Raw genomic sequence first — 25,130 nt, 5'->3', positions numbered from 1 at the left:
TTCAGAGTCAATAACTTTATTAAAAAAGATTAATACTAAAACTTTTCAATGACAAAGAGACAAATCTGTAACAGAAAGTCGGAGATACTTTATTTTCACTTCTAAATCCAAAGGCTAGCAGAGTTGTAAAAATGGAATCCCACTTAGTCTGATTCACACAAATATTAACGTTTAATCTCGTTTTCAAAGTCCCAAGAATGAAAACTTGCAATTAAACACTGAGCAAGCCACATGTTTAGGTAATATTTCTTAAAAAGTCTTAAAGAAAAAGATATGATACAGGACCTAAGTTTTCAGTGGCATATATATGCTATTAATACATGTTCTGAAATCTGATAGGTCACATCAGTCCTGAATTAATTTTTAATTAAAAAAAAAACAAACAAACTAACCGAGCTTTATACTTTTTCTATGCCACTATAGTTTTCTTTCACCTCATTTTAATGTCGATCTTCACTTTATGCCGTTTTCAGTTTTCTTCCAAAAATCTTCCAACAGTATTCCTACAAAGCAAAATTTGCGGAAAAATGATAATTAGACAACATGTATAAGGCAAATTTTCATGACTAAGTGGCCCAGTCACTAACTGCTAATTAATATATGTATATGGAATGTTTGTATTCTTTTCAATTATCAAGGCATCAGTGTGGTTTTTTAAAACCATGTGCCTGTGTATGCTTGCCTCTATGTGAATGGCTCACACAAATATAACACTATATTGCTATCCTAGAAAAGGAAGGTCATCAACAATTCAACTAATTAGTACTTCCTTTCATTAGGAATATTTAATCCCATGCCACTAGCCCAAAGAATGAACAGTTTACAGGTTTCAAGAACCCTCTTAAAGACTGACTTTTAACAGTTCTTTAAAAGCCCAAATTCATTCTACACGGTTCATCAGTTCTTTGTGTTTCTGTTTAAAGGTGTCTGTCCTTGCTATTCACTGCTGCTTTAAATGTATCAGCCAGTGATTATTCCTAATATTCCTATGGCTGACTGCGAATTCTCCTACACAGGAGGAAATATTAAACACAACATACCTCTTAAAGACTTGAGAATTGCATTGAATGTAACAAGGCGAATAATATGAAGTGTTTATTGTATTTAAAATTCTTTAAAGATATCTAATTCTGGGCACCACTGCATCCCTACACACAGTTGAAAAAAAATTCCATTCTGTTAACATCTGATTATAAATTTTCACGCAATACACAAAAAAACCCCTCTGTGCTTCTTGTAAAGAACAAAAAGATACACAACAGTTAAGCGTAAAGATCACAGGCAATAGCATTCAAACATGGATGTGGGTAGAGAAAGGAGTACCTGGCATGAGTACCTGCTTAGTTTGACTGAATCCTTGATTTTTAATTTGGCTTTTCATGGGCCGCTCACAACACCAACGCTGTGTGAGGTATGGTAGTCAGCTGCAATAATTCATAAACCCTACACTTCCATCAATCCAATGCTACTGGCTCTCGAGTTACAGAACAAACTGCATTAGAATGCAAGGCAATAAAGCAAAAAACTAGAAACATCCTTGACAAAGAAATACTAGCAGTTTAATTAAAACAAAGTAGTCCAACATGTGCCTCAGAAATATTTAAGTTTTAAAGCATATGTCTCTGCCAATGTACCAACACAAGATGGACTTAATACCAAAAAGAAAAAAAATAAAAAACAGTTCAACCTTTTTATTAAAAAAAAGAAAAATAAAAAAAAAAAACAAGAAATGACAGCAAAATCCCTAAAAAAAGGATAATTAACTTTTCAATGGCGACTATATTACAAACGTGGGCAATAATTTGCAAAGAGGCACACTAACGGGGGGCACGAGTCTGCTACAAAATAGCTGAGACAAAACAATGTACCTCAAAATGTTTTGCAGGACTACACTGTCTTTTCCTTCAGAAGATGCTTTTGTATGTCTTCTTACTCGGCTTAGTTCCATCTTCATCTGTGCATACTTACGCTGCACTGTCAAACAGTAACAAAAAGCCCTAATCAAAGTGAGAAACAATCCACTTACCTCTGTCTGATCTGAGGTCTTATCAGATCAGTTTTAATTGGACTGAGTGTCACCTTCAGATTTAATGTCTTCACTGGTCCCATTGACCTCATTCTTAGTATCGCTTTCCTTTGATTCAGTGTTTGTGTCTTCACTCTGCTTTTCTCGACTACTGGACTTCACACTACTTTTTTTATCATCAGATCCCCTCTTTTCTGCCATAAAAGAAGACATTGATCATGGATTTTAAAGTAAAATACAAAACATATATGACACTTTGAAAAGTGAAAACAATTTAGAGATGAAAAGACAATCATTTCCCACAGACTGCAAGTAACAGTTTGATAAATCTATCAAAGGGATAAAATTTGCAATTTATAAAGGAGGGAGAGGGCAGCACAGGGAATTACAGAAAGCAGAAGGTAAAAATAGTGGGCAAATTCTCTGAAACTGGTGATATGCACAGGCAACACCAAATCGCTGCAGAATCTAAAACTTAAGTAAATTTCACTTGGAGTAAAGACCATCAAAAGGCAATGGGAAAGGCAAGAAAGACAGGACAAAAAACTGTGTTCACATGAACGAAGTTAAAACGGTAAAAACAGTAACTGCAAAAAGGTGAACATTTATAGGCATGCTTCTCCAACTATATATTTTTAAATGCAAAAGATGACTTATACCTATATATATTTGAAGACCCAAGAGGGACAACACCAATGAAAGTGGATCTTAAATCCCATTTCAATTACTGAACTTTTGTGCTTCGCTAAGTAACATATATGCCATCTCAAAATTATTTTTTCCAAAGAGAGAAATAAAAATTCATCTCAGCTGCAAATAAAGGGTGAAAAAAAGGTCAAATTTTCCTTCTGTTTTCTTTGGAATGGTGAAACTAAAGACTAGAGGCAAAAGTGGTACATGGAGCAAGTTATGTTCTAGCTTTTTCAGTTCCAATTACTACCTAACAAAGGATTTCTGCAGAAAATTTTAAAGCAAACTACAAACCTGGAAAAATCATCTTTTCTTTAAAACTAAGAATAGCTGGTCTAACAATAGTTGATAAGACAGAAAGATGTGTTTTAAGAGAAGCAGAACCTTCTACAGATTCTAGACAAAGTTGTTAAGACGCAACATCAAGTAACTGGGAGAGGGATGGTAACGAAAAAGTATGGTTTATGGGGCTGTGGGGGGCACTCACTCAAAGAACATTAAGAATTGAAGATCTTATGTGAAGAAATATATTCCGTCCGTAACACTTGGAAAATTCACCAAGCAATGTCCAAGTAGCTGACTGCAGGACTCGCTTCATGTCTCGTCTGTTCACTTATGAGAACTGTGCAGTACAGTGTGCTCTAACTGACCTTGTGGAAAAGTCCTCCCTTTGTGCCTTATGGGCTTCTCCGGTGCACAGGTAGCTTCAAGGAGGAAGAGTCGTCTTGTTGCCCCGTAGAGGACTAGTAGTCAGTCCAATAATCTTATCTTCTGCCCTATATAAATATGGTAGATCTTAATAGTCCTAAGGACATCCACAAAGTGTGGTGGACTTTAGGGCTATGGATTAAAAAAGGAACCTCTCTTGACAAAAGAGAGCACCCTAAACTGGTTTGTGGTAACAAAGATAGGTTTGTGGAAGAAACCACTTTTTGTTTGTGGAGTGAGATAAAGTGCTTTCATTACAGCACGTGAGCTCCCTCTTACTCACTGTCATCAAATGTTCACTACTACTCATATCTGACCTCCAAGTTCAGGCCTTCAGTTATATATACAAGAATGGCTAACCGGCCACACGGTTATTTGAAAAAGTCAATAAATTATGTCATTTTAAAAACAGATCCCAACATTTAAAATAAATCTGTAATGGCAAACCCAATCTTTCAAGACAGACCAGAGGCAGAGTTTCCCTGAATCCAGTCTTCACTCCTTCTTCCACATCTGACCAGGAAAATCCATTCGTCCACAATCCAAACACAGTCCAGTTTATTTTACTTAAACAAGTCTGATTATATTCTATGATGTCATCATTATAATAAGGATCATAGCTTAGCAATTCATTCTCTCTGCTCTCTTGAAAAATTACAAACTCTTTTTAAGTCAGGCCAGTGCAATTTATAGCTCAATTTTGATCCCAAATAGTTATAAAAGCTACCTAGTTTCTGTCCCTGAGAACCAATCCAACTATTTTAAGTGACACGAATGAAGATACAGCGAAGAGGTTTAGTTCTCAAAGTGATTACCTTCATCTCTGACAAGAGATATATCTGGTTGTTGAGCTGACACCCCCAAATACATTACACAGAAAGTCTTGCCAAAAGGTTGAGTGAAGCTTACTTAAAAACTATTAAAAGTCAGTTAATTCTTGGTATCAATTGCCTTTTGAATCACAAAAATAACTTCTGGACTTAAATGGCAGATACTAAAGCTCATGAAAGTTTTAAAAATCACCCTGTTCCCTACTTTTTAACATTTGCTCCATGTTCTAGAAAAAGCCAATATATCTAAATCTTTTAAAAAGAGAAGGTGCACTTATTTGAGGAAAAATAAAAGCTGAAGACCGAAGGAAAAAAAAAAGATAATCCACTGTTTGCCAGTTTCCTAACTCAACTCAGTTAAACCCCACAAAAACCAGACTAATTTCATAAAAGAAAATAATGAGTATCACATACATGTCTAATAAATCCATATGTGAGCACACATGTTGGTGATCAAACATGGACACAGATAGGCAGAACAGGATGGAATAAGCAGAGCCAAGAAAATTAGAAATAAGCCCTTTCTCTCATTCCTGAAAACCATGCAAAGCAGAAAAGCCCAGTCCAAAAAAAAAGTGTACAAAGAATCTGAAGAATATGCAGAAATGGGACCCTAATTATTAAAAGAATTATCGTTCATCATTCAATGAAGGCTAAATTGAAAGGTGAGAATATCCTTGTGAAAACATGCCAAAGACAAAATGAAAAGTTGATTAAGCAGTCAACCAGCTACTGGAATGCCACAGAAAATCAAAGGAAAAAATAGATGGGAAAACGCATGTTTCGATAAAAAAAGGACCACACCGAGGGGGAGGGGGCACGACACGCACACATAAGGCATTCAACTTATGAAAACTTAAAAGTAGTATAGAATTAAATAAATGCTGTACTTGAAGACCAATGCAATACTGTACATTTACTCTTCAGAGTATTATGGAACACTGCAGCAAGTGTTGCCAAATAACTAAAAAATGTTGCCAATAACCCAGAATTCTACAGCCTAATAATCCTAACAGGTAATGCAATACTTGGAAGAATCTAAACGATAAGCCTTCAAGTTATAAATTGAAGCATGCGACTTGAACATGTTCTAAGAAAACACAAGGTCAACTGTCATTCTCATAAATCAGCAGAAGCGAAAATAAGACTTGTCTCCTATTGAATGGGGTTCATTAAAAGTAAAAATAAATACAGCTTGAAGTGGAACTCTGCTTGTGTCTAAAGAAAAGTGAGTTAGTGAAGAGACAAAGTGAAAACGGTCCCTTAAAGAATCAAATTCTCACAAAAACTAACCTTTCTCCTTCGATTTTCTATCTTGTTCTCTGTCTCGACTTTTGCTCCGGTGCTTATATGACTTTCGATCTCGGCTTTTTGATCTTCTTCGATCCCGACTACGAGATCTATGCTTTCTTTCTGATCTATCGTGGCTTCTGCTTCTTCGTCGATCTCTACTTCTTAAATAATTTGAAACAAAAGGAGAGCAACTTCAGCTGATATTACAGTGAGAAAAAATCTTGAAGAATTACATACTGTTATTTAAAGCAAAAATCACTCTCAAAGGCAAATGAATACAACCTACTATTGAAACACATTTATATAAGAAACCTTAAGAACTGAAAATTGAAAGTCCTTAACCTCAATTTTTCAAATAGGTAATCCTACCCAAAATAATTTATGATTTAAATGTCTTAGAATCAATAAGAGAAGCACTCATCCATTACACTAACTCCCTAATAAGATTGTATCAAATCTCCTTCAGCGGCCTAAGAAAGAGCAGTGAAATTGCCTACAAGATGAACTCGTTCAATGAGTCAACTTTCATCTGCCCGAGTGCTTAATGAGACTTAAGAGGGTCCCAAATACCAAGGAATTCACCAGTAATTACTATTATTTAATGCACACTCAGACACTAGGTAAAGAATCCACCTGCAATGCACGAGACCCAGTTCAATCCCTGGGTCGGGAAGATCCCCTGGAGGAGGAAATGGCAACTGACTCCAGTATTCTTTCCTGGAGAATTCCATGGACAGAGGAGCCTAGCAGGCTACAGTCCACAAGGTCTCAAAGAGTCGGACACAACTGAGCTTCTATCACTATATGCCTGGCACTGTCTCAGGTGTTCAATATACCTGCTCCGCCTTCTCTCTCTACTTCGTGATCTTTTGTGATCCCGAGACCTGCTGCATCTTCGGTCAGAAGTTCGGCTTGAATGCCTACTTCGTGATCGACTCCTCTTTCTTCTTTCTCTGTCTCGAGCTCTTTCTTTTTCTCTTTCTTCCTCTTCTCTTCGTCTTTTCCTCTCTCTCTCTTCTCTTTCCCTCTCCCTTTCTTTTTCTCTTTCTTCTCGTTCTTGCTTCTCCTTTTTTAAACGCTCATCACGATCAGGTTCTTCAGTTCTTTTTCTTAATTTTTCCTAAAGAAATCAAATTTGATTTTTTTTAGAACTAAATAACCTTAATGATGCTGTCAAACAACGGCTACCTAACATGAATTAACTGGAGACCAACTTATGAAATCTGATACCCTAAAAGTGAGATGGAGAAATCTTAACACCATGTATGTACACAAGATATTTGACTAAACCCTCAGGAATATTCCTTCTCCCAAATTCCTGACACTACGAAGAAAATAAAGCACTTTGCTAATCTGATGAATAGCAAAATATTACAGGAATTATCACTACCTCAAATAACCCAGCAAAAATATAGTTTTAAATCTACACGATCAATTCTTAACCACACTAATATAAAGTACTAGATATAGCTAAAATATATGCTCATAAGAAACTTACTTTTAATTCTTCTACAGTGGCTTTAATTTTGGCATAGCCCATGTGCTGTTTTCCCATCAAATGATCATCTACCCGGGACTGGGCATCTCCCACTATCAAAAAGGCTCCACACACTTCACAAACTTCCATTTGTTTTTCTTGGGCAGCAAAACTTTCAATTGTCTAAAATGATAAATCAGTTATTATAAAATATCTGATCAAGAGAAAACAAACAAATTCCCCTCAAAAATACTTTTAACATTTAGAAAATATTTTTAATTTTATGAACTGCTACTTTCCATTTCCCCAAAGACATAATACTTAGCAGCAACTTTTAGACATGGGAAGCATGACAATAGCAATCAACTTTTCAAGAAGTATTACAACCTCATCCCTCTATTATAACCCTTGAACTACATATCACCTCGAAAAAGCTAATCTACCTTTCAAAAAGCTACCTATTTTAGTCTGAATTCATTTCCTGCTTGCTTCAACAGGTTAAAGATGTGGACTCCATATTAAAAATGTTTTTTGGGACTTCCCTGGTAGCGCAGTAGATAGGAATCTGCCTGCCAATGCAGGGGACACAGGTCTGATCCCTGGTCTGGGAAGATGCCACGTGCCTCGGAGCAACTAAGCCCATATGCCACAACTACCGAGCCTGCACTCCACAGCCTGAAAGCTACAACTACGGAGACTGTGTGCTTCCACTACTGAAGCCTGCAGGCTCTAGGGAGGGCCCTCAGGTTGCAGCTAAAGAGCCCCTGTGCCTCAGCTACTGAAGTCAACGGGCTTAGAGAGTGGCCTCCACTTTCTGCAACTAGAGAAAGCCCAAGTACAGCAATGAAGACCCAGAAAAACCAAAAATAATAAAAATAAGTAATAAAAAAAGTTTTTCAAAATCATTAAGGAATTGAACTCACTGCATATAATCTGAACATACCCTTTTAATATTTGGGAATCAATGCTCAATTATATTTTACCATCAATATCTAAAACATGTATACTGTATCATCCATCTAATTCAAAGTTAAGTAAGTAAAGGTATTATTAAGAGTATACCAATTTTGTAGTAAGGTAAATATGAACTAAGTAATTTGATTAGTAACAACAACAACAACAACAACAAAACCACCAAAACCTAAGCCCAACCAAAATACTTAAGGCACAGGTTAGCAAACCAGTAGCTAGAGGCCTGTTTTTGCAAAGTTTCATTGAAACAAAATTAGACATTTGTTTACACATTGCCTAAAGCTATTTTGTAATATAAATGTAAAAACAGAGCTTTTATTACATTTCTTATGACCTGAAATCATAAATACTATGTGGCCCTTTAAAATAAAAGTTTGATGACATTAGAAAATTATTCGTAAATAGAAATAGATCCTAGCAATACACAGCTAACAGCATGGTTATATCAAAATGAGGTTGCTACTCACCGAAGTTGTGGACCTAAGCAACTCTCTCTCTTCTTTTAACTGTTCAACTAATTTCATCATTCCCTGGGCTTCTTCTACTTTTCCTTCAGATCCTAATTCTTCAATCTAAGAGGAATTCAAAAAGCAGTCAGGATATCTTTCTAACCACACTATCCTAGTACTTTTCTTTTTACCCTCAAGCTTCATGAGCGTATAGAAGTTGTTTGGGTATGTTTTGTTTAGTGAAGCTTCTTTGGGTTTAATTTACCCTTAATCGATTTTTTCCCACAGCATTAACTACATATAATTGACAGGAAATACACAGAAAATTTCTAGGGTAGACAATTTCATAAGGTTAACACCACAGTCGGGAGAAGGCAATGGCACCCCACTCCAGTACTGTTGCCCAGAAAATCGCATGGATGGAGGAGCCTGGTAGGCTGCAGTCCATGGGGTCACTAAGAGTCAGACACGACTGAGCGACTTCACTTTCACTCTTCACTTTTATGCATTGGAGAACGAAATGGCAACCCACTCCAGTGTTCTTGCCTGGAGAATCCCATGGACGGAGAAGCCTGGTAGGCTGCAGTCCATGGGGTCGCACAGAGTCAGACACGACTGAAGCGACTTAGCAGCAGCAGCAACACCACAGTCTAGATAATAAGCAAATCCACCCAAGTTTCCTACTGTCTCTGTGTTGTGCCTCCTCCCAAAGCAACCACCAATCTGTTTTCTGTCACTATAAATTAGTCTGCATTTTCTAGAACTGTATTTAAATGGAACCATGTACTCTATTCCTTTTGTGGGGCTTGGCCTCTCTCACTCAATCTAGTCTCTCTAGATTCATCAATATTATTCCAAATAGTTAATTCCTTTTATCACTGTGTACTGTCACTACAGGACGTCCCTGGTGGCTTAGACGGTAAAGCGTCTGTCTAAAATGCGGGAGACCTGGGTTCGATCCCTGGGTCAGAAGATCCCCTGGAGAAGGAAATGGCAATCCACTCCAGTACTACTGCCTGGAAAATCCCATGGACAGAGGAGCCTCGTAGGCTACCGTCCATGGGGTCGCAAACATTACTGTATAGGTACATCACAATTTGTTTACCCATTGACCTACTGACAGACATTTGTTTCCAGGTTTGTTTGGGGTGGGTTTTTTTTTTTGCACCTATTATGAATAAAGCCTCTACAAACACTGGTATACACCTCTGTGTGAACATATGCTTTCACCTCTTACATTAATATCTAGCAGTGGAATGGCTCATAGTGCATCTCTTAACCTTTTAAGAAAGAAACTCTTTTCCAAAGTGCCTGCATCATTTTAAATAATCCCAACAGAGTAAAATAGTTTGTTTGCCCAGATCTTCACTAATATTTGATACTGTCAGTCTTTTTAATTTTAGCAATTCTAGGAGGAGTTCCAATTCTTACCTGCTGCAGGAGTACATCAATTTTATCTGTTAGAACCTGAATTTTTTCTTCATTTTTGCCTGTTGGACCAGCTGCCTGATGAAGACAATAGAATGTGTATTATCAACAACTAAAATACAAAAATAAACATTTAACTTCTATATACCATACCTAGTATTCGTATTTAATAACCAAAATGCTAAATCACAAGGACAGTAACTCAATTATCTCAATTTTTGTTAATCAATTGCATATTTTGTCAGTTACTATTTAAGATAAAAAATTACTGATTAGCAAAATATTCATTTACTAATAAAGACTGAAAAAAACCACCTTTTTAAGTTTTATGTCATTTTAAAACATATAAAGCAATGACTGAACTTGAGCCCAAGTTTCAATACTAGGGAGATCGCTGGCTTTCCAGAGGAAAGGACACTTTACAAAGATCATAAATTAATTCATACTCACCCCAGACGACTGCTGGTTTTGAGATAATGCCAAACGAGCATGGCCTCGTCTAATTCTACGTTCTACTTCTGCCAGTAAACTCTGTAAGTATCGCAAAAAATCTCTCTCATAGCCAACTTTCATAAAACGAGAACTCTTCTCATACCTAATGAAACGAAAATAAATATTTTCTTTCCAATTCTTTATCCATTTACAACTCTCATATTCTATCTTCACTAATCTCATGAACTACTACTGCATTCAGACTGAAGGGCAGGGAATTTGCAGGCCAATTGTTAGGTCTCCCTGCTTTCACTGCTGTAGGCCTGGGTTCAAACCCTAGTCTGGGAACTAAGATCCCACAAGCCATGTGGCATACCCAAAAAAGTTTAAAAAAAAAAAAAAAAGAAGAAGAAGAAAAAAAGTACTGAAGAGTAAACCAGGCACATCCATAAGAAGTGAATTTCCAGCTGTCCCTCATCCTGGTAAAGAGGTAGCATTTAACAGTGTATAAAGAGCACAGATGTTACCATCGGGCAAATCTAGGTGAACACTATCCTGGATCTGTGACCCTGGCTCCAGGACAAGTTTCATTTATAGAATTAGGTCTGTTAAAAAAACAAATGTGAAAGAGAGAAAAAAAAAAAAAAAAAAAAAAAAGCGAGTGAATTCTCTGGAGGTCCAGTGGTTAGGACTCAGTGTTTTCACTGTCATGGCCTGGGTTTAATCCCTGGTCAAGGAGTTAAGATCATACAAGCTGGGAGGAGCAGCCAAACAATAATAATAAACTAAAAAATAAAAACTGGAGGAGGGCATGGCAACCCGCTCCAGTAATCTCGTCCAGAGAATCCCATGGACAGAAGAGCCTGGTGGGCTACAGTACAGGGGGTCTCAAAGTCAGACATGATTGAAGCGACTAAGCGAAAAATAAAAAAACAGATGGGATATAGAAAAAAAGCTTAGGCTTATTCTTGGCATACAGTATGAACTCGTATGGTGATGCTACATAGAGCTGTATCACTTTCTATGACCACCAACTAATGAGTAGGACCTCTACATGACATTCATTTTACATAAATTCCAATTATCCCAAAAAAGGTAACTTACTGTTTTCGTAGATTTTCATCATGAATTTTTTCACATGGTCCTAAAACACAAGAAATATGAATGTATTCAATATAAATTACTGAAATTAACTTTTATCTTGCCAAAACAAAAGGAAGTTATTTTTCAAAAAAAAGGAAAGAAGATCCATTTAATCACTGAGTAGTCTGCAGACACCTAAATTGAGCCTACTAAATCATAAAGCAACATGCCCAAGTACACAAATGAAAATTGTTCTCCTTAGCCTTCAAGATGTACTATATGGTAAAAGAAGAGAGGGAGGGATGAAAAAATTATTCCTGACTGCCAAGTAAGCTAGGATGATGGCAGACCTTCGGTCTGAACCATTAGAGTCTCCGTGAATACTGTTAAGACCAGCACCCTAGTCCTACCTCTTACCATCTCCAAAAGGCAACTTTAACCCTTTTAGCTTTCTCTTCTGGAATTTGCCTCCATATTTCTAAATTCTATGCTTATTTTGCTTTTTGGTTTAACTTAGGCATGAAAAATTTAGTTTAAATGAACATTCAGTGTTTATATTTTGATGCCATGTCCTATTAACTCCCGAGTTAAGCAAAAAGGGCATTATGATGACACTTTTGATACACTTACTGGAATTTTTTTCTTCAGTTCAGTCTCTTGTATGTTCTATTTCCAAATTCACTCCAGACACTAACTCAGCTATCAAAACTAGCTCAGTAATAATCTCCCTCAAGTTTCAAAATATATCAGATAATCAAATCAGCTTTATTTTCTTCCATGAGCTTTCCATCCTGCTTCAATCTGAGCTACTTTCTTCCCCTAAGCTCACTAATGGAGTCGTCATCCTTTGAGAGTCCTTTTCTGGTCTGTACTAGACACAGTTTACTGGCTCTCTTATTTTTGTCCTTCTTGGTTTACACCCATGAGTTTCCACAGAAAAGGTTCCTGGTAGATAAATTTGTTGAGACCATGCATGCCTGAAAATGTCTTTCTTCACACTCGTATTTTGCTGTTTGGCTATACAGCTAACCTAGGTAAATACATTTTACCATTCAGAATCCCGAGGATGTTTCTCCAGTGTCTTCAAGCTTCCAGTGTTGTTACTGACAAATCGAGGACATTCTGATTGATAATCTTGTGTGCCCCACCCCACCCTTGGTGTTTTGGAATTTCACAATAATGTGCTTTGGTTTGGATTCTTTTTATCATTTGCTGTGCTGAGTTCTAGAAGGATTCACTCCATCTAGAGAGTAAAATCCTTCAGTAATGCAATCTTAAGATTTTCTCCCTTCTGTTTTCTCTATCTAGAACTCTTTTAATTAGCTATCCCAGCACTGGACTGATAGAATTTTTTCAAATTTTAATTTTTTCTCAACATACCACAAATTTATTTTATCCTCAAAACTTCCCACTGATGTTCATAGTTCTCTAGTTCTAATTTCAACAACTCTTTATTTTTTCAAAACTTTTCTTTTTATATAGATAGCATCCTATTCCTTCTGATATTTTCTCTTATTTCTCTGAGGATACTAAATTTAGTTACAGCTTTAAAAATTTTTTCTTCTGTTTTCTCCCATTATCACCATATTCCACTAAATTCTTTTTTTTCTGTTGGTTTTGGTTAATCTTTTATGTTTGAAGGTTTTCTTCAAATAGCAATCTTGGCTGGCAAAATACTTCCAAAATCTGACTTGAAGTTGGTATGCACAGGCAGGGTTTGTCAACTAACAGGCTTTACCATAGGAAAATCAGGCAGCAAGACTTTCTTTTAGGAGATTCCCCAAGGGTCAGTACCTGTAGATCACTTCTCTGGAACTGTTCACTTTCTCTAAAGAATCCTCTTCTCTTCTGCCTGGGGAAAAAACATCTGGCTGTATCCTTCTAGGAACAGGGCAGAGGAAGGGAATGGGAAAACCTCACTATTAAGAAAACAGACTCATTTAATCTCTCTTACAGTCTCATTTTTATTCATTACTGCCCTGTCCTGTATCTGTAAATCCCAATACCTAGATATATCCAGCCATAATGTGCTCTTTTTGCTTCAGGGCAAGCATTGTGCTTAACGAATTTAATTTCCATTTTATATTTCTAGAATGATACTAGTTATGTACCATCCTGGAGAGAAAATGGTCGGTTTTTGCATTTTGTGGTTCATTTAGCCCAATTTCTTCAGAACATAACCCCCTGGTCTCCAGTGCTGTTGGCATGGGAGACAGAATTACCTGATGCACAGGTCAGACCACCCAGACTAGTGCTTCTCAAGATGGGGCAGTTTTGCCCCCAGGGATATCTAGAAGTGCCTGGAGGCATTTTCGGTTGTCAAAATTGGGCGATTTTTACTGACATCTACTTCCATAGAGGCCAAGGATGCTGCTAAGCATCCTACAACCCACAAGAGACCCTCCCACCTCCCCACACACAGAATTTTCCAGGTCAAACTGTCAAATGTCAAGGTTGAGAAACCCTGAACTAGACTAATCTCTGGTTTTCAGCCCCATAATTCAACTCTGCCTTCTATGGTACCTGATGCCTCCAAATCCTGAGCCTGTCCAGGGTTCTGCTGATCAAACTCTTGCTTCTGTTTAATATCCCCTTCTGCAGGCTTTTAGGATACAGGTTTCTCTGCTATTCTTCCATCCACTTGTCATCTTCCAAAAATTTGTTGACATCTCTAATGTTATCTCGTCTTCCGTTTACACCTTTTTTGTTTTTAATATTCATTTTAGTGGAGGGGTTTCAGGAGGGAATGGAAATACATATGTAGATTCAAATAAGCCACCAGGTTTAGACTGGCATTTGTTAATACATTTTTTTAAAAAGCCAGGAAAGAAATTATCAACACCTTTAACAGAAAATTTCTTTCCAAAATTACAAAGTATCACTTTCTCTTTAATCATAAATGCAACAAAAATTATAGAAAATTTACTTACCAAGATCAGACCGAGTGTTTGTGAACAATTCCGCAGGACAAAAACCACAGAGGTAGTATTTACAAACCTAGTGAAGAAAACAAAGGTAACTTAACTTTTTGAAACTGGTCAGTTTTAAAACTATGCCAGAAAAGGATGCCAAATAACCATTTTCTCATTTCATGATCTACATCTTTCAACCAAGTAAGTTTAAGAACAATTTCATTTAAGTCATTTAGGCAAATTAATGACTCTCAGACTCCTGGATTTCAGTATAAGAAATGCAAGACTGACAGTAATAGAAATCACTGCCTTAATCCCCAGAAAGAACAAATTTTGGATAAAGACATCCAGAATAAAGGTAATTTTTTAAAAAAATTAAAAAAAAAACAAAACACTGCATTGTTCTTATTGTTTCAACTTTGTTAAAGACCAGAACCAATTTACACACGAGGATTTGGAAATCACTGCCTAAATTCCAAATAATACTCATTTAAAATGATCCGGTTCTCTATTTTCATTTAAAGAGATCTCGTAACAGGCCCTAAAGGGTCCTGGATATTTTCACACATGCCAGCACTGAGTGACTTCTAAGGTATGAGGAAGAATAATTAACATAAGACCAATTTTCAATTCTCTCCCATGGGTACTTTTGTAACTCCTTCAGATATATTCTGAGACTGCTCTATACTAAATTTAATTTTGTAATACTGCAAACCAAAATCTGTTGAGCAAAATTCCAAAGTATCTCCATATAACCCTTCATTGCTATTGGGTAAATTATCAATGTACAAGAAAAGGCAGAAAAGGTCTACTAAATTTAGGATTGAATGAGTTTTTTTGAGACATTTAGAACTGGATGTTGCATTTGAAATACTGTTTTTTGCTTCAAAGGTCAAATGTTTTACACTTATTTGAAGCAGTGAGGTTCCATAAGCTGTGTCCAGAAGAACTAAGGTCATAAAGAACAACCAGATTCAACAATCACGTCTAAACAACAGATTTAGCTTTATATCAATATTAATCCTGTTACATGTAGCGATATGTCATAGTATCTTTGTACCATTTTCTTTTGGAAATTCTAATACTTTAAATTATTAAAAAGGCTCAGTATGACCACAAGTAACATGCTGGCGAGGATGTGGAGAAAAGGGAACCCCTGGCACACTCCTGGCAGAAATGTGAACTGGTGCAGCCACCCTGAAAAAAACCACATGGAAGTTCCTCAAAACACTAAAAATAAAGCCACTGTATTTAATCCAGCAATTCCACACCAGAGTACACATCCAAAGAAAATGAAGACAGTAATTCATACCGATGTTCACAGCAGCATTATTTATAATAGCCAAGAATGGAAGCATCCTTAATGTCCATCAACACATGGATGGATTAAGAAAATGAGGTAAATATACATGATGGAACAATAATCAGCCATGAAAAATGGAAATCTGCCATTCGCAACAACACAGATAGACTTGGAGGAAATTATACTTAGTGAAATAAGCCAAACAGAGGCAAAACACTGTATGTATTTGAGGTCTCTAAAAAAAAAAAAAATAAAGGAAATTAGTGAAAATAACAACAAAACAGACTGCAATGTAGAGAACCAGTGGGAAGAGGGAAGAGGGGCAAAATAGGGGCAGGGTATTTAGAGGCACAGACTATGATATATAAGAATATAAGTTAAATAAGCTACAAAGAAGTACCACTCAGGGAATACAGCTGATATTTTATAGTAACTCTGTGTGTGCTCAATCGCTTCAAGTTGTGTCCAACTTTTTATGACCCTATGGAACCCGCCAGGCTCCTCTGTCCATGGGACTCTCCAGGCAAGAATACTGCAGTAGGTTGCCATGGCCTCCTCCAGATCTTCCCAACCCAGGGATCGAACTCCTGTACTGCAGGCAGATTCCTTATCCACTGAGCTACCTGGGAAGCCCCTTATAGTACCTATAAATAGAGTACACTCTTTAAAAATTGTAAATCACTCTGTTGTATACCCCAAACTTATATTAATATAATATCAACTATACCTCAACTTAAAAAGGGCTCTTTATGTGCAAAAGGCTAATGTTTTTAAATGCTATGTACTTTTCTAATTATTAAAAAGTCTGATTTGTTCAACTTTGCATCATTTTAAGTGTGTCAGTACATGCATCACTAGAAACAAACAGGAATTTAGTCAGGAATGTCAGGTATAAAGCTTAACCTGGTTAAGTTTCTGAACTGGTTAAGTTCAGAAATTAATGACAACACATTCTAGGCATGAAAAGACAAACTCAGCAGAGTATGAAAATAGGCAAGTGGAAATCGGTATGTTTGGAGAATCAAAACAGTGATTTTTGATTTTTGGCTGCCACTTTTCAACTATGAAAAACTAAATCTGTAACTCTGCTTTGGTATTCTCAATACAAAAAAAGGAGATAATAACTATTTCATAGTGGGACTGTAAATTTTAGTATGCTTATTGAGAGAAACGGGCAAATCAGTCTGTTTTTAAAAATAGCCATTACTTTCTTAAATATGTCTTTAGGCACTCAAGACTATCAAACAAGCTATGCCAGCAGCTCTACCTGTAATATAGTCCTATCACTCCATCTGCTGCTGCTGCTAAGTCACTTCAGTCGTGTCCGACTCTGTGCAACCCCATGGACTGCAGCCCACCAGGCTCCTCCGTCCATGGGATTTTCCAGGCAAGAGTACTGGAGTGGGGTACCATTGCCTTCTCCATCACTCCATCTGAGATGAGATCAACCACATGATCTGCCCTGAAGGCAGTTCAGTTCAGTCACTCAGTCGTGTCCAACTCTTTGCGACCCCATGGACTGCAGCACGCCAGGCCTCCCTGTCCATCACCAACTCCCAGAGTTTACTCAAACTCATGTCCATTGAGTCGGTGGACATCCAACCATTTCATCCTCTGTCGTCCCCTTCTCCTCCCACCTTCAATCTTTCCCAGCATCAGGGTCTTTTCAAATGAGTCAGCTCTTCGCATCAGGTGGTCAAAGTATTAGAGTTTCAAGAAGGCATCAGGCTACTTACAAAATACAGATTAAAACCTATTTTCCTAATTCTTTGTTCTGTGCGCTCTTACTCTCCAACTCTGCTTAAGATATTGCTGTAAAGAAATGGTACATGAAAACAACTGTTACTCTACCCAATAAACCCTAGCTACTTAAACTGCTTGTTTTAACATTTCCCAGAGATTGAGAATGTTTAACTAAAAATATTAACAGTCTTATTCAGCAAGTCTTTACTAAATGTCCATCATGGACCTAACAATCTGATAATCAAAGGGGCTCAGAAGAGGGGGCCGGGGGGTGGGGTGGGGGGTGTGGCAAGGGCAGAATTTGTAGTTGCTGTTCTTTAGCTACTAAGTAGTGTCCTACTCTTTGGGACCCCATGAACTGCACCATGCCAGGACCACAATCACAACATAATTGTGAGTCTCCTGAAGAACTGTACAAAAAAGATCTTCACAACCCAGATAATCTCAATGGTGTGATCACTGACCTAGAGCCAGACATCCTGGAATGTGAAGTCAAGTGGGCCTTAGAAAGCATCACTACAAACAAAGCTTGTGGAGGTGATGAAATTCCTGTGGAGCTCTTTCAAATCCTGAAAGATGATGCTGTGAAAGTGCTGCACTCAATATGCCAGCAAATTTGGAAAACTCAGCAGTGGCCACAGGACTGGAAAAGGTCAGTTTTCATTCCAATCCCAAAGAAAGGCAATGCCAAAGAATGCTCAAACTACCGCACAATTGCACTCATCTCACACGCTAGCAAAGTAAAGCTCAAAATTCTCCAAGCCAGGCTTCAGCAATATGTGAACCGTGAACTTCCTGATGTTCAAGCTGGTTTTAGAAAAGGCAGAGGAACCAGAGATCAAATTGCCAACATCCGCTGGATCATGGAAAAAGCAAGAGAGTTCCAGAAAAACATCTATTTCTGCTTTTTGACTATGCCAAAGCCTTTGACTGTGTGGATCACAATAAACTGTGGAAAATTCTTCAAGAGATGGGAATACCAGACCACCTGATCTGCCTCTTGAGAAATCTGTATGCAGGTCAGGAAGCAACAGTTCGAACTGGACATGGAACAACAGACTGGTTCCAAATAGGAAAAGGAGTACGTCAAGGCTGTATGTTGTCACCCTGCTTATTTAACTTATATGCAGAGTACATCATGAGAAACGCTGGGCTGGAAGAAGCACAAGCTGGAATCAAGATTGCCGGGAGAAATATCAATAACCTCAGATATGCAGATGACACCACCCTTATGGCAGAAAGTGAAGAGGAACTCAAAAGCCTCTTGATGAAAGTGAAAGTGGAGAGTGAAAAAGTTGGCTTAAAGCTCAACATTCAGAAAACAAAGATCATGGCATCCAGTCCCACCACTTCATGGGAAATAGATGGGGAAACAGTGGAAACAGTGTCAGACTTCATTTTCTTGGGCTCGAAGATCACTGCAGATGGTGGCTACAGCCATGAAATTAAAAGATGCTTACTCCTTGGAAGGAAAGTTATGACCAACCTAGATAGCATATTGAAAAGCAGAGACATTACTTTGCCAACAAAGGTCCGTCTAGTCAAGGCTATGGTTTTTCCTGTGGTCATGTATGGATGTGAGAGTTGGACTGTGAAGAAGGCTGAGCCCCGAAGAATTGATACTTTTGAACTTTGGTGTTGGAGAAGATTCTTGCGAGTCCCTTGGACTGCAAGGAGATCCAACCAGTCCAGTCTGAAGGAGATGAGCCCTGGGATTTCTTTGGAAGGAATGATGCTAAAGCTGAAACTCGAGTACTTTGGCTACCTCATGGGAAGAGTTGACTCAATGGAAAAGACTCTGATGCTGGAGGGATTGGGAGCAGGAGGAGAAGGGGACGACAGAGGATGAGATGGCTGGATGGCATCACTGACTTGATGGACGTGAGTCTGAGTGAACTCCGGGAGTTGGTGATGGACAGGGAGGCCTGGCGTGCTGCGATTCATGGGGTCGCAAAGAGGCGGACATGACTGAGCGACTGAACTGATAAATTAAGGTAACAGCAAAGACCAGAAGAGTTCAATATCAAAATTTTCACTATCACTTAAGAGAATGCAGATACAATCTCAGGAATCTGACTAGAAAAATTTAATTGTGCGTTTCCATCACATTAAACAAAGTGAAAAATAAAAACAAAATCTGGCATTAGATACACTGCTGAGAAAAGGAACACTCCAAACATTACTAGAGCTGTGGGACAACCTGGCAACATCCATCAAAATGTAAAATACGCACTTAACTTAGTCATTATCTTTCTAGGAACCTATCCTACAAGTGATTCAGTTCTATGTACTAGAGTGTTCATTGCAGCTTGGTTGGTAATTGTAAAAGAACTCGACGTAATCTACATGAAATAAACTAAGGTACATTTACATTGTACCTACAAGGAAAGACTCCACAGTATAAGTGAAAGTTGTTAATTATATATTATACTTATATGGGCTTCCCAGGAGGAGCTAGTGGTAAAGACACCACCTGTCAATGTAGGAGACATAAGAGACCGCGGGTTTGATCCTTGGGTTGGGAAGATCCCCTGGAGAAGGGCATAGCAACCCACTCCAGTATTCTTGCCTGGAGAATCCCATGGAGGAGCCTGGTGGGCTATAGTCCATAGGGTCGCAAAGAATCAGACACAATTGATGCAACTTGGCATGCACACATGCATGCATACTTACATAAACCAAGTTTACTTCTGTAAAAAGAATCACTTTAATGAGCCCAAATTGGAGGGAGCATAAAACAGTAAAATCAATTTCTAATATAGTAATTAATCAAAGTTCACTCTTTTCATTGCCTACACAAAGTTTTCATAAAATTTTGATCAATTTTCCACAGCAGCAGGGATAGTAAACATCTCTCTCCTGCTAAGAAGCCTTCCATTACTTCCCAAAGTCATTTAGTCCCAATTTATAACAAGGTTTATAAAAAAACATCCAGAACTCCTCCGGTGGCACACAGGATAAGAATCCACCTGCCAATGCAGGGGACATGGGTTCAATCCTTGGCTATGGAAGACTCCACGTGCTACGGAGCAACTAAACCCATGTGCCACAACCACTGAGCTTGCCTGCTGCAACTACTGAAACCCGTGCCTAGAGCCTGTGCTCTGCAACAAGAGTAGTCCCCACTCGCCGCAACTGGACAAAGCCCATGCACAGCAACGAAGACTCACTGCAACCAAATATAAAAAAATTTTTTTAAGTGATACATTTTTGTAAAATAATCAAAGGAACTTCCTAACTTACAAGAAATGGAAAATTAAACATATTTCATAAACAATGAAGCACTGTATACTAACTTAAGCTACTTTCTCCCCTTGTTAAGAAATCAAGTCTAATGAGACACAGAATTCCCTGGTTGTCCAGTTGTTAGGACTTCGAGCTTTCATTGCCTGAGGGCCTGGGTTCAATCCCTCATCTGGGAACCAAGATCCTGCAAGCTACATGGGACATCCACAAAATAAAAGGTCTAAAGTTCTAATGAGACACACATGGTTTTCCAGAAGCAATCAATCAAAGATTGAGGAAATACTTTAATATTTTCAGTGTGATAATACTGTGGTTATCATCCTCACATTTTAGACATGTCTTTAAGGCTGGATAAAACTGCTCCAAAAAAATGAAAGAAGTAGGAGATACAGAGAAAATAATACTCGTCATATACTGATAATGTATCTTACACACATGGATACAGAGTTCATTTCACTACTCACTTCTGTTTATAAGTTTTGGAGAGAAAAAGCAAACAGTAACTATATACATTACACAGAGACTGCTGGAAATTCCAAGAAGCCCAACACTTACTATGTACTATACAGTGAGGCAGGAAATGTCTACACTTACGGCAGAAAAAAAAACATTTTGATGACTATGGTTTAAAACTAACAAAACACCTGTAGAAGTCATGCACTATAATTACTAATTTTTTGCTTCTGGTTTCCTTTTCAGATTCTGAATATCTTTTTTAGATGTTAAAAAAAAGCACAAGTAAAAAATGTGGACAGTAACCTTAACTGTTTCTTTTTTTCCAAACAACTTTTGGTGTGATGGTATCTGTTAACATTGGGAAGATTTCAGAAAATAACATTTATTTCAATTCCCTTCTATTAAGTGTTCACTGAACAGAGGGCATACATGAGTTTGATAAATGATGAACAAGGTCTCATTTTATATATTAGAATCAGAGTTAATAGTTTAAAATTTTTTCACTTTTGGGCTTCCCTGGTGGCTCAGTTGGTAAAGAATCCGCCTACAATGCAGGAGACCTGGGTTCGACCCCTGGTTGGGAAGATCCCCTAGAGAAGGGAACGACACACTTCCAGTATTCTGGCCTGGAGAATTCCATGAAATGTACAGCCCATGGGGTCACAAAGAGACACGACTGAGCGACTTTCACGACAAAATAAAATCCTCAATTTGAACTACAAAGTTCTTGCTATAAATTTAATACAAGCTCCAGACCAGATGGTAATTACAATTCCCTACAATCTCAACTCCAGATTATCCAAAGGCTACCAATGCCTCCTCTAACACTGAAATCTTCCCATGTGGACACTAACTGAAAGGTGCTCACCCTAGGCAGTTAAAATCACATGCTTTCCTCATTTCTCTGGTTGTTTAGGATTAATAAAACAGAGGAAACAAATTGCTTAATAAAAAAATACTAATCTCAAGGAAATGTAAAATATTAATCAATGAGGGAGGGAGGTATGTCAATGAATCCTTGGAACAGTATTAAAGCTGATGGCTTTAGTTGAAAACCAATTTCTCTCAGATCAAAAGGTAACAATCTACAAAAGCTGGAAACACCTGTATAGTAAAGCACTTTCCCTGAGGGGTTCCTTACATATATCTTGACAAATAAGTGAAAGGCCAATAATTTGCATCACAGAGACAGCCTTCACTTAAAAAACGAGTTTCCTCCAAGTGTTTCTAGTTCAACATTTAAAACCAGAGTACCGAGGAAGTACGTCAGGAAGCAGTCGTTTACAAGCTTTAGAATGCATAAAGATGCCATTTAAAAAATGCAGATTTCAGGGGCCTTTCTGTAGACCTACAGACTCAGAATGGGGGGTAGGCACTGACGAAGTACATCTCTGCATTTAAAACAAATTCCACAGATCAAGCTAATACAGATATCTAGGAATTACTTTTAACAATAAAGTTTCCATTTCATTGTTAAACAAAAGGACCTCACCCAGCTGAAATGGCTTTCCCCATCTAGTGCAAGTGTAGCAAAGAAAAATTTCCAGATAGAATTGGAATGCAAAAATATTGGGGGGAATTCCCTGGCAGTCCAGTGGTTAGGACTTCGCCTTCACTGACAAGGCCTGGGTTTGGTCCCTCGACAGGGACTAAGGACTTCCCTGGTGGCTCAGATGGTAAAAGCATCTGCCTACAATGCAGGAGACCCGGGTTTGGTCCCTGGCTAGGGAAGATCCCCTGGAGAAGGAAATAGCAACCCACTCTACTATTCTTGCCTGGAAAACCCCATGGACGGAGGAGCCTGGCAGGCTACAGTCCATGGGGTCGCAGAGTAGGACACGACTTCACTTTTCACAGGGACTAAGATCCCACAAGCCACCCAGTGCAGACAAACCCCTTACAACCACCACCACCAAAAAAAAAAAAAAACCCCTTACAGTATATACTGTGGTTGGCCATTCCTCCAGGATTTTACCAAACACCCAACAACAAACACCAAGTGACCCAGAAGTGATGTCACAAGTTTCCCCAGCTTTGTAACACCCTACGGTAATTCTAACTTATTTAGAAAAAGCCACATGGTACATTCCTGGTCTGTACCAACGTTTTCTTGCAGACAGAAATCTGAAACACCAGCACTGACTTTTTCAAATCCCCGAATCCAAAATGAAGTGCAATCTATCATTAAAGGCATAAAATATTTTGACAAAAGTTTATATCAGTGAGAAACACTAAAACTGAAGGGAGGGTGCACCTGAAAGGAAAGCAGATTTATTATAACTGAGATGACATAAAACTAAAGTTGCTTTTCTGAGAACTTCATCGTTGCTAACGTTATAAACCCATCGCATCCAACGCAATGTGGCAATAAACCACCACCAGGGAAAAACGTTTTTCCACAATCCTTGTTCAAAACCAATTAGGCAAACAGGCTGTTACAGCTGATGAGCACGCAATCAAAAGCCATTTTCTCTCTGTAATTCAAAATAGATAAATGTCCTATTTGCGCACAGAGTGAACCATAAAGTTCATCTTTTTCTTTTTGCCAAGTTCATTGAGTGGCAAAAGAAAAAGTTGCTTTATGGTGACAAAGAAATGACTACAAAGAGAAGGGTCAAGGCAAGCAACAAAGTTACTCCTATTTTTATTTTGAGGAGAGAGGAAAAACCCAAAAGTCAGGGGAAAAAAGATTTAAAAAGCTTCACCTCTAATGTGTGAATTTGTTGTTGTTCAGTCGCAAAGTCAACTCCGACTCTTCGCGACCCCATGGACTGCAGCACTCGACTTCTCTTGTCCTTCACTAGCTCCCGGAGTTTTCTCAACTTCATGCCCATTGAGTCAGTGATATTATCTAACCATTTAACTGGTACAAAAATTCTACTGTAACACTTCACACTACTAATCGGGTAGCACCCCACAGGTCTAGTCAAACACTAGCAAAAGAGAAATTTTACTGTAACCAAAGCATAAGTTTAAAATGAGTAAGCAACTTCCAAAAAAAAAAAAAAAAGACATATTTAACAATTCCTTCATGTTTTGACTAGCAACTGTCTTTATCTTGTTTGACTACAATCACATGTAAAGGAAATTATACATCCATTCTTCAGGTAAGACCTAAAATAAACGTTACACACCATGTTCACAGAACTGGAAAGTGAACAAAACTACAAAGATTAGGTTTAGTTTCTCCATTTAACTTGACAAGATCTTGGGTGAGCCTCTCAAGTCTCAACTGGGTTTATACTTATTTACCCTTAGAGGATTAAGAGGATCAAAGAGTTTCCTATGAAGAAAAAGCCTTGACAATTATCTACAAGAATGGCTTACTAGACCGTACTGCTATCAAACAATATTTGTAAATCACGGTGAACCCTATCAAGACCTCTTTTAAAATTTTATTGCCCCATGTAAGCGTCGAAACTGAAACATTTCTGAATATACGGCCACGATACGACGCTCGGCCAAATAACGGCCAAATCTGCCCTTTTCCCTATTTCACAGCGAAGTGAAAACTCCGAAACCTCTGGATGTACAAAAATACTCCTTCCTTTCCCGCTTTTCTCTGCCTCATTAAGCTGCTTTTAAATTTTGCCAAGTCTTTTTTTTACTTCCTTGATACTTAAACAACAATAAATCATCCCTTAACCAAGGATCCAGGCAGCCTTCTCCCTCCTGGGCTATTCTTCCGATTCCCTCCAGCCACGGGGTCAGACACTTGACCCCGGGGCGGCCGGGCCCCAAACCTTGCCGAGGCCTCGGCGAGCCCCAGCCCGCGCCGTTCCCCTCCCCCATGACGCCCAGGCACAGGCCCAAGGCCCGCGGGACTTACGCTCTCGTGGTCCCACCGCACGTTGCTGCGCTTCTCATCCGGGGCGAGGTTTCGGTCCCTGCCCATTAACTCATCCAACAATTGCGCAGCCGAAATCATGGTGCTTTCCTCGGGCGGCTGCTCCCACCAGCCCTGGCACCTGCCAAAGAAAACGCCGGCAACAGAGTCGCGAACCTCTCAGGAGCCCTGGCAGGCCTAAATGCCTCCTCTAACCAGGAGCCGACAAGACAAAATGGCCGCCGCGCGAGCGCCT

The 25,130-nt window shown here is 38.4% G+C and overlaps 1 protein-coding gene across 1 annotated transcript; it reads right to left on the bottom strand.

Moving 5' to 3' along the window:
- On the bottom strand, positions 1–25,129 carry LUC7L3 (LUC7 like 3 pre-mRNA splicing factor). The gene is given in 12 exon segments (XM_006070154.4): positions 1–1,827; positions 1,829–1,974; positions 2,080–2,220; positions 5,548–5,708; positions 6,384–6,667; positions 7,046–7,207; positions 8,464–8,568; positions 9,877–9,951; positions 10,324–10,468; positions 11,410–11,449; positions 14,319–14,385; positions 24,878–25,129. Coding segments are annotated over 12 exon segments (1,470 nt in total). The 5' UTR covers positions 24,977–25,129; the 3' UTR covers positions 1–1,782.
- Between the last annotated feature and the right edge of the window lies 1 nt (position 25,130).

This window comes from Bubalus bubalis, chromosome 3, assembly GCF_019923935.1.
Source record: "Bubalus bubalis isolate 160015118507 breed Murrah chromosome 3, NDDB_SH_1, whole genome shotgun sequence".
In the NCBI taxonomy this organism is placed as follows: Eukaryota; Metazoa; Chordata; class Mammalia; order Artiodactyla; family Bovidae; genus Bubalus; species Bubalus bubalis.
This window is presented reverse-complemented; position numbering and strand designations above follow the sequence as displayed.